General features: G+C 42.8%; 1 protein-coding gene across 1 annotated transcript; it reads right to left on the bottom strand.

Annotated features, from left to right (window-relative positions):
- Positions 1 to 67: 67 nt before the first annotated feature.
- On the bottom strand, positions 68 to 6,715 carry LOC119221769 (PPARGC1 and ESRR induced regulator, muscle 1). The gene is made up of 4 exons (XM_062564187.1): positions 6,457 to 6,715; positions 2,363 to 6,042; positions 1,204 to 1,320; positions 68 to 892 (listed from the first exon to the last, which is right to left on the bottom strand). Exons 2-4 carry the CDS (start codon positions 6,021 to 6,023, stop codon positions 777 to 779), a joined length of 3,894 nt encoding a protein of 1,297 aa, XP_062420171.1. The 5' UTR covers positions 6,024 to 6,042; positions 6,457 to 6,715; the 3' UTR covers positions 68 to 776.
- Between the last annotated feature and the right edge of the window lie 3,739 nt (positions 6,716 to 10,454).

The following is a 10,454-nucleotide window of genomic DNA, read 5'->3' as shown; positions in this document are numbered from 1 at the left end:
TGCTCTTCATGTCTGATATTCAGGATTATATTAGGAAATAAAAAGTAGAGCCGTTTCTAAACTCTGTTTAGTGGAACATCCTCATGAGCCGCAGGACACATTGTATTCTGTTTCAACATCAACATCTGCTGGCAAAAATATGTACAATTCTTGAACAGAACAGGATAATAAATAAATAAATACTTTGCAATTTTGGTGAATAAGCACATTAATAGCACCAATTCATACTTTGAAATAGTTTTATTCAAAATCCAGTATTCAAATAACTCAAAAAAGCTTGAAAACTGCAGCTCACCCAGCTGGATTCTTTTATGGCCCTGAGGTGCCCTCTAGTGTTTAAACGTTTCACATTCAGGTCCATGTGCTTTTGGAAAAACTAAACTACTCCAGTTCAACCAAAAAGGCACATCTCCAAGAGAAACCTATTCGAAAGAATACAAGAAAATCTATTAAATGCAAAATAGATACTGGCACAAAATAGAATCCCTCCAATGATTACATAGACTTCGGTCAGGGTATTTGTGTGGTTGTTTCATATGAATGCTTTCAAGAGTTAAAAGATCAAAATGTCAGCCACGTTAATCTAGAAAAATTCCATTCAATGGAAAGATCAATACAACTTGATAAAACACAATTTCAGTGCATAAAGTAAACAAGTAACCGCATATCAAACACTTGCCAAATTCCATGACGGACTCAAGTCGTACACTGGCTTGTATCAGGTGTTCAAAGAAAAATGTTCCACTTTAAGCGTGATGTAACTAGAGGCGGAGACCTCAGGAATCGGACGAGGTGGTGTTACTCCTGTTCTTCTCGCTGGTGGCCGCCTCCATCTTGACGTATTTACGCAGGTATCGAATGGCTGACAGAGCGCTTACATTCGCCAGCAGCACTGTGTGAGAATGGATATTAAAAGTGAGTCATCATGCAGCGCTAAATTCATCTCTTCACACAACGCCAGCTTTTTCTTGAAGTTAATTTTATCTCACAGCTTGGTTGATTATACCTCTATATTTACTGGTAGACACTTTCAGAATATTGATTACAGTCCTTAGAAAGCTGAAATAAACTAACTCTAGTTTGAAAGTCAAATGTAATAAAGCCCTACAACTCATTTGTTATTTTAGTTCCGTAAGCAAATGTCTAATTAGAGCACCTGCAAATCCTGCTATTCAAAATGACATTAAAACTGCATACACATACCAGCCTTCCAGGTGTCTCCAACTTGTGGGTTGGCCGTCTTTAGTACCCACGAAGCAAATGCAATACAAACCAGACACATGTCGGACTGTCTGAGAGGCAGAAGGGAGGCATCCAACCCTTTAAAGACAGTGAAACGTTGTTATAGAAAAACATTAGATCCCTAAGTGTGTCACGTGAAATGACATTACCCATCCACCGTGAGGTCCAATGAGAGATCACAGGTTCTATAATTGGCAATAACCCGCCGAGCACAAGCATTAGTATGTCGGCGCTTCCTGTTGAGTCCCAGTGTGACCCGGTCGAGTTCCAGGCGCTGCACAGATTACTGATGTACTAAAGCACAAGGCCGCTTCATGCTACTGATACTGAAAATGATGCCTTGGAGATAATCCTAAGAGATAACTGCTGAACGTCAGGTGGTACATTAGAAGCTCCTGTTAATGTCACGAAAGGACAGTCTAAGGAGAGGGATTTACACATACGAAATATACTAAAAAGCCAAATAAACTAGAGCTCTTCAACGGGAGCGACGAGAGGACCCTCACTGAGTGAAGTCAAGTTCTCACGTCCTCACGGTTTACATGTCCTGTGACGGCTGGCCCAGCTGAGTGAGTGGATGATAAATGCTACATAACAACTGTCCACAGAGAGCTTAACTGACAGAGTTTGGGAATAGATTAATATATTAAATAGTGAGATAGGAACAGGGATCAACTTTATTTCTATATACATTCAATATCGTTTAGAGTATCTGTGTTTGTGGACAAATGGGCCACTGAGCAGGTAGGAGCTGTGTCACAGTCAGGTGATGCGCCAGGAAGGGAGATGTGTGTTAACCAGAGAAATGGAGGAAAGCACTAAAACATAACAAATCGATGTACATTTTGTTGTGATATTTTTTTCTTTTTGACAGCAAACATCCTCAACTATCTTTATGGCTAAAAGACAATGCTGATCGAAGGGGTACGTTTCGAAGCGCTACGTTTAAATGGTAAAAATAACTACTTGTTTATTGAATAATAAATAATTTGTGGGTAGTTTCACTTATTGGTATCAGTATAAGCATATTTTACAGGACTTAATTCAATGAGCGTACAAGCTCATGTTAAAAATCTATTGTGGCCTTTGGTGATATCATTGGGTGTGGAGCTGGACTTACTTGGATTTGAGACAACCGCCTGAAGGTCCTCGCATCTGAAAGGCTGCTGGTACAAACGTGTATCAGGAAACTTCACATGCTGATTTCCCAGAGCATGTAGAGGATGAAGAGTCCTTCCAGGAGATCTGCCACGTTTCCTCACAGCTACACGAGATGGAGGGTTTGAGAGAATCTGCTTCTGGACTGCGGACCCAGTTAAAGTCATGTTCCTGAAGGAGAGGGTGGCTTTCCAAAACAAACTCTGCCTGAGGTCGCGATCTGTGAAGAAATTCTCATACATGTCTGTAGAAATCGGAGGTGCGCTTGATGCACGATCGAACCTAGTCACCACCCTCACAGGGCCGCCGCCATCTTCATCAGATTCTACAGAGGACTCGTCAGACGAAGAGGAGGCAAAGAAGTGTTCGTACGCCTCAGGGAACTGTAGATTTCTCTTAGCTGAGCGAGAATGGGAAAAGGCAGGAACCAGCTCGTCTGCAGGGACCAGAGGGTTGAAGAAGCTTTCCGTATCAAAGTCTGAGAAGAAACGGTCGTAAGTTTCAGGGACGGAACTTCCGTCAGTGAAGAACGTGGTTATGTTGTCTGTGACCGATTGGCTGGGAACTGACGGTTTTCCACGAAAGAGATACTGAAATATGTCCGTGAGAGATATCCCAAAGCTTTCTGTTGATGATGAAGCTTTCTCTTGCTTGTGTACGTCAGTGAAACGCTCTTCTTTTGGTAATCCTCCCTCATCCAAGGTTTGTAAAGTTTGGACTTTCCTTGTGCATTTCACAGACTCGGATTGCAGGGCGTGTAGATTGCGCACGCTTATGTTTTTGGAAATCTTCGTTTGAGCCCCTTCAGAGGACGTCGACATCAGAACACCACTTGAAGAGAAGGAACTGGCTGCAACAACAGAACCTGGTCCTGTTTCTGTGAAGTTAGGATCGCTCTGTGGGTCTTTATTGCCAAGTTCATCCAGTTGAGTGAAAAAGCTTGAGTCCGTTATGGCAAACCTCCGGGTCTCCTCACTTTCCTGTATGGGCAGGAGAGAGCTTGACGGTGCAGCTTTGCTGATCATTCGTAAACCCAGAATATCATTTATTGTCACCATCTCCATCTCTCTCCAAAAAGAAGACATGGCGAACACTGAATGCTTTGAATCTGGCGCCTTCTCAGGTTCGCAATCTGCTTCAGATGCTGCGATGACGTCTTCACATGTGGAATCTGTTGTGTCATTCGATGCAGACTGGCTTTGGTATTCAGATGGGCCGACTCCTTTATGGCGTTCTTCCATCATCATTAGTGGCGTTTCTCTTCTATCGCCATGGTAATTTCTCTTGACAGACATGTCAGGAAAATAACTTCCTGACATGTCTGTGGTATTTATATTCAAGGTTGACAGGGCAGGTCCTGTGTGCCTCGTGCAGCAGGATGATCCAGGTGTAACATCTGAAGGACGTGTTGGCAAGTCTTCAGACGTGGGAGGTCTGGTTTCTCTGCGGCGTTCAACTATGCTTTCACCACATGGAAAGGGATCCCCACTTTGAGAAGACATTATTTGAGATGCTGCTAATTCGGCTCCATCAGCGGTTGTGTTTTTCTCTGAAAAAACCTGAAGTTTGGACAATGTGTGAGACACCAGGGAAAGGTCCAGCTGATGTGGTGTGAAATCTACAGCGAAACTGGTGGGACTTTCAGCCCAAAAGTGCTTACTAGGCCATGCATAGCTGGAATCTGGGGATTCAGCGCAGCCCACTTTACTGGAAGTGTCCAACGATGGACAGAATCTAGTTTTGAATTCCTTGGGTTTTGTGTCACCAGAGCTGCTTGCGGGCGGAGGACGCCGAGGTCTTTCCCGTGTAGAGCTATCCCGGCGTCGGTCTTGACCGTCGCTTTCCAGCCGTTGTTGGGGCTCAGCTTCTCTTCCGCGCAGTATGTGCTCGTCTCTGCCAGAATGTCCGGCCTCCACAGCCAGGACCGACTTAGCAGCGGATAGTTTGTCACTTTGGCGGACGTCCACTGGATCATTTGACTCTGCGCTCGACAGAATATGTATGGATTGGACCTCCGCTGTACTAGATTCTGGATTTCGTTCATCTTCACAACAAATGACGGACGGATTCATTTTGTCAGACTGCTGGAGGCTCCCTGCCTGAGTGTCATTCCTTCCGTTTTTTCCCGTTTCTGTTTGACCAGTTACACCGTCAGTGATCACAACTGGCCACCCCGTTAATTCTTCCACACGTAACTTAATGTTCTGCTGCAAATCTTTTCCCACTTTCTCAGTGCCGCGTGACGGCGACGTTGCACTGCTGTCAGTTTGACTCGAGGCGTTTATTGACCTATCATTACCTGTATTATTTTCTGCTAATTCTGTTTCTTTACGCCTTCCCTTTGTTACTATGCTCTCCGCTAAATGTTGGTTTCGACTGTATTGATCAAGATAATCTATTTGGATGTTCTTCAAATTTGGTTTCACTGGGAAAACTGAAAGGCATTCTTTATGTGGTCTGATTAAACAAGATAATTTCAAATCTTCAGACAACCACAATCCTTTTGCTCCTCTCCAGGCAGAGCATTCCTCCTCTGAGTCACTCTGCTTGACTAAAACCTTCCTCTCGTACCCATGCACACTCTCAGCTGACTCAACACTGGGCCGTCTCTTTTTCCTTCGCTTTCGTTTGATAGAGGGCGATGGAGAGGACTGTTGGCTCGAGGATTTGCCGGTGCGTGCTGCGTCCATCTGTGCAGCATCAGCGCTTTGGTCTCCTTTACTTTTAACATGCGTCACCGTCTCTAGATTTCTCAATGAACCAATGAGATGCTTTTTGGAGATACTCACTGGACTTTTCAACAGATCTTCCCGGGCCACATCTTGCCGAGATGTGCACGTTTCCCCTGGTGGCGTCTCTGAGCAGCCCACCCCCCCTGGTGAGTCACGACACTGATTCACAGGTGTTGACACATTTACTCTGGTTTCTGTGCGTAATTCCTCTCCGCTGGAAAACCTTGTTTCAGGTTTAGCTGATTTGCGAGTCTGGAGCACAAAGTTACTGGCAGCAGCGAGTTTGGGGGCAATCTCAGCGCCAAGCGCATACTTTTTCCCAGGGTTTATCTTGCAGACGGTTTCGACAGGCTCTGTGGTCTCGTTGCAAACTGCTGTTTCACCGCTGGCAGAGAGAGACTTGGGGATGTTTTTTGGCCAAAAACTGCGGCTGGCTTGTTTCCCGTCACTAACCCGCTCCTCCTCCTCTACTACTGCCGCTCTGCATTTCACATCCCTGGCTCGGCTTGGCTCTGTGAGTCTCTCAGACCCTGTACAATGATTCATCCTTTCAAAGAACACATTGACACACTGCAGGTGTATATCCTCCTCGCTGCCGGAGAGCACGCTCTCCATTCCAGCGACAGCGTGTATGCTGTGGTAACGCTCCATAGGAGAGCCCCCGCAGTCGGGGGGGCCATCGATGGAGCGGTCAGCCTCAGGGAGGCCTGCTGTTTGGTCGATTGTCTGGAGCCTGTTGGCGAGAAGGGACCCGGTCTCATCAATGTCACTCATGCCTGAGTCATCCACACCTGCTAATGAAGGAGGAAGCAGGTTAGAGGCTTCGCACTCTGCAAAGAAGCATTCCCAGTCCCGGTCACAGATCTCCACACTGTATTCAAAGTCCTCCATGTTGACTTTGTAATATCACCTGCAAAAAAACCAACAAAAACCCCCCAAAAAAACAGAGCTATTAATCACGTGATAAGAAGAAACATAATGCCGACAAGATCATGAACAAAAAAAATCTAGGCTGTCACATGATAACTAATTTATGAAATAAACAGGTGTACTAATTTCAATATAAACCAGGTTTGGCAGCTCCATTTTTATTATTTTATAGTATAAATATTATTACTAAAATACAACTTGTTGATGATATGCTAATATCTAATTCATAATCTAAATCTAAATAATAATCTGTTCAAGAATGCACTAAAAACTAGCTAGTGAACTAATCTATCATTTTTTTATAAAATTTGCAGTATAACAATAAAAAGTACAACTTTTCTCTGCAAATGTATCTTTCTGCATATGTACTTGTTCATCCATGTGGGTTTCCTACCTGTCTTGCTCCAGCTGCGACCCCGGTCTACAGGAGGTGAAGGTCTAGGAGGTCTGGAGTCTCAGCAGCGCCATGTTGTGTGTCCTCTGCTGAGCTCCATGTGATTTGATAAATATAGAGAGGCGCTTCTGATCACGCATTAGACGGGACATTCTTACAGCCGCCATCTCCAACAGAGGCATAATGTTTCAGGACCCTAAATAGACTTTTCAATACCAAACTGCTTAACCGGTACCGCAGTACTTTAGGTGTTACTATTGTTAAATTAGTGGATCCGATCTAAATGATTCAGCATATATGGATTTATTAATTCCATATAAGCTGATTCAATCAACAAGGCTGCCACCCCTCAGCAGGTCATGTGAAGTGTGTGTCGGTCAGCTGATACTCTGCTGCTGTGATGTCATGGGATGATATTGGAGTCACTGCAAGAGGCCAGAATGACCAGAGGGGGGGAGGGGGGGGAGACTGAAATTACCTCATGTTGACTCACGTGACTCACACCTAAAGAGAGGCGTTGATAAAATAATATTAACGTAATATGAGAAAACATTCAAATGGTTCCTACTTCCTAAAAAAAGTTTGAATTGATCAAAGACAAAAATGTATTATGAACTGATATGGTTGGACGCTAGGAAGTAGTCGTTCCATAGATGCTCTGCAGGGTACGTTTCTATGTGCTCATCTCAAATATCCGGGATGTTTAAAGGTCGAACACACAAACATGCGAGCAGTTAAAGGCTCTAGTTCACCTATGAATCTCTGTGAAAGAGCAAATGTCTCGTCTAGCTCTTGGACTCTTGAATAAAAATATATTTTGCTTATTTATAGATTTCAAAACTTGTTAAGGCTCATGAATGTAGATGTACAGTCTGCCACTGTTGCAAGTGTTGGTACGTCACTAAGCTGCCATCCACGAGAGCAAGACACCATATTTGGGAATGTAAACATTTAGAAGTTGTTTAATTATTGGATTACGGATGGCCTGCAGCTCAACTCCAGAAGGTAAGTGGTCTGTTTGAAAAGTCTTCCCCTTTAAATCTAATGACAACAGAAGCTGTGCCAGAGGATATAAGACCACTCAAATGACTTTTTACTACTACTGCTACTACTTTTTTTGCTGCCTCCACAACCTTTAGTGATGTATTTTGCTGATCTATACAGCATTGAAGCATCAACTAAATGACATGTAATGACAGATGATTTAAGATTATTTACTAACCAAGGTATTTGTTCTAAACTCTTTATATTAGAAGGACTAGAAACCAATCAAATTTAGTATTGTATATTATGAAACACAAGTCCTATATGTTGTCTTTCAGAAAAGGTTTTGCCTTTTTGTATCTTTTACAACGTGGTCGAACAAGGAAGGATTTGACTTCTTGTCTCTTTATGTTCCTTAATAGTCTTTTTCTCATGTGTCTGCTTTGCATTTGATAGATGGAATCTTGTAGATCGTTGATCTATCTTCCTGAAAACACAGCCTCCATTTACTTCATCGCAATTCACAAATAAAAATTCTGGTGTGCTTTAGGAGACACCTTAGTAGCTGTAATTAAGGAACAGATGTCGGGGGGGTAAAAGGCTTATTTTCTACCTGAATGTGGCATCTGCCATCAGGGAGGACTGCTTATCTGAGGAGGGTTTGGAGCCTTCGTTTACAGCTGTCCGTAAGACTTAGCAAAGACAATGTGATTACGGGTCAAAATGTCCCTAAAAAGATGCGACGATAACCTATCAGTCCTGATCTCATTACCAACCGTTAAACTGCACTTAACAGAAGCCTAATGAGTCTTCATTGTAGTTGAAAGTATTGATGAACAATGAAGGGTTCCCATTTAGAAAAGAAAACTATGTATTTTAATGATAGATGACGGTGCCGCTATGGGAGTTAGCTATATGAAAAGTGTTGAACTTTGAAAAGTTGTCACAATAAATGTCTACATAAGAAACATCACAGAACTCAACATGATGGAATCTGGGTAGTCCAATTCTTGCATTTGTAAAGACACACATTGTCTGCTTTACATTCACAGTTCGCATCTCACACTTTCACAGGCCTCTAACTATAGCCTTTATTTGCCTAATTTTCATCACTATAGATATTTATGAGAAAACAGGCCGTCTAATTAGCCCACCCCCGTCCTGGGCTGTGTGCCCAAGAGCCCTCTCAATTCATCAGCTATGATAAAGGGAGACAAGCCAGAGCCTGTGTGGCTTCTGCACCTGGGGCAGCGGGCCGTTTTGACACGGGTGGGATTCTGTTTCCATCAACAGGATTAAGCTCTCGTGAGTCAGCTCTTGGAGTAAAGATTGGAATCTGTTTGGGATGCTTCAGAGTGGCTTAAGCAACATCATTTCATCCCTATTTGTTTACCACGTCGGCCGCGGCGAGGCAGCATCAATTAAACAAACCCCAGTAAACAGACGCATTCAGCAGTGGCTCAGTGACATGACGTTTAAATAGGGTTTGTCTATAGTCCTGTTACTAAGCATCCCAGGTTGTAAATTGGTGGCATCTTATGTGTCAAAAAAGGAGTGCAAAGTCTCAATTATGTAAAAGTAAAGGGTAGGAAAACAGAAAACGGCAGACAAAGGTGTTCTTTTTCTTATCTTTAGGAGGTTTTCTGGAGGCAGTCTGCCTGTTTCTCCATTTACAAATGCCACACAGGTTGATGTAGAATATTTGCAGAAGGGCTTAACTGCTACGAGTGAGAAAAGAGTTCCAAACAATGTGAGACAATACAAGGAAAGTTTCCTATTACACAACATTAATGTTGAACTAATCGTTAAATGATTAGATAATATATTCACTCATCCTTAGTCTTGATTGAAAAGTACATTTGTGACATTAATTTTGGTGGAAATGTGATGCAATATCTGGACTTTATGGAGAGAGGAATGTGTGTTATGAAAATATGAATCAACAATTAATAACATACTTGTATTTTGACATTTTAAAATTATTTCCTGAGTATGGGTTTACTGTAGCCTGCATTTAGCTTCGGATTGTTGCGTGAGTTAATTGTGTCGATGTGTTGCTAATCTCTTGTTCTGTATCCTCTTTTCAAATTCCTACACGTTTGAGTTTCTGTTAAAGGGCCCCATTTGAATACAAATCGGCATCAAATGGAGTCAATGCATATGTATTAAGAACGCACTGTTCTTTCAGGAACATTTCCCACGCATAGACTACTTTTGGAAAGGTGCTCTTAAATGTTTTAGTTGTTTGTCTCACATCAGATGACGTCCCCTGTGGCCTCAGAGAGGTGCAGCTCAGTGTCTGAAGACACTCGGAGGACAACAAGGAGATTTCATCAGGTGCAAGAACAACACCTTTTGGTCTTGAATTCAAATTTTAAGGACACATGGCAGTATTGGTTTTCACTGTAATCTAAGTTGCAGTAGTGGACTGCACCACCTGATCACTGTGAGAGGTCTCAATGGAGGCCGCAGGCCTGGTTTCAAGATTACAACCAACAAGCTCATGTGTCGTGTTTTAACACAATATTGTGTTGAATTACAGGATAACCTGAATAAGGACATTTTACTGTCTGTAAATGTTCAAATATTGGGTACTTACTCAGTCTTCAGCCTGCTTGTTTAACGTGCGACGGTACGTGCAGTATTTCATGCCCACCACCAGATGGCGACAACCGACTACCAAACCGACCCTCCATAGACCACTGGTGTCCTTCATCACATTTGATACGTAGCCTAATAAAACAATAACACGTAACTTGTTAAACTTGTTAAAAACGCAATAACAAGTTACTCCCAAGTAGAAGCAGGCCACTCACTGACAGCGTATCTGTATCTGCTCGGTTGGAGCAAATCTTTAACGACGTAATTCATCAATACGTCGATTCACTACAACGTTTTATCTCAAAGCAGCGCAGCCATGACACAAGCGTGCACGTGTTTTTCACTTCTTTTAATGAGTAAGTGAAGGAATACAGAGTTGTGGGATTGACTCACCTGAGTGTTGAATTTGACCT

This window comes from Pungitius pungitius, chromosome 1, assembly GCF_949316345.1.
Source record: "Pungitius pungitius chromosome 1, fPunPun2.1, whole genome shotgun sequence".
NCBI classification, from domain to species: Eukaryota; Metazoa; Chordata; class Actinopteri; order Perciformes; family Gasterosteidae; genus Pungitius; species Pungitius pungitius.
This window is presented reverse-complemented; position numbering and strand designations above follow the sequence as displayed.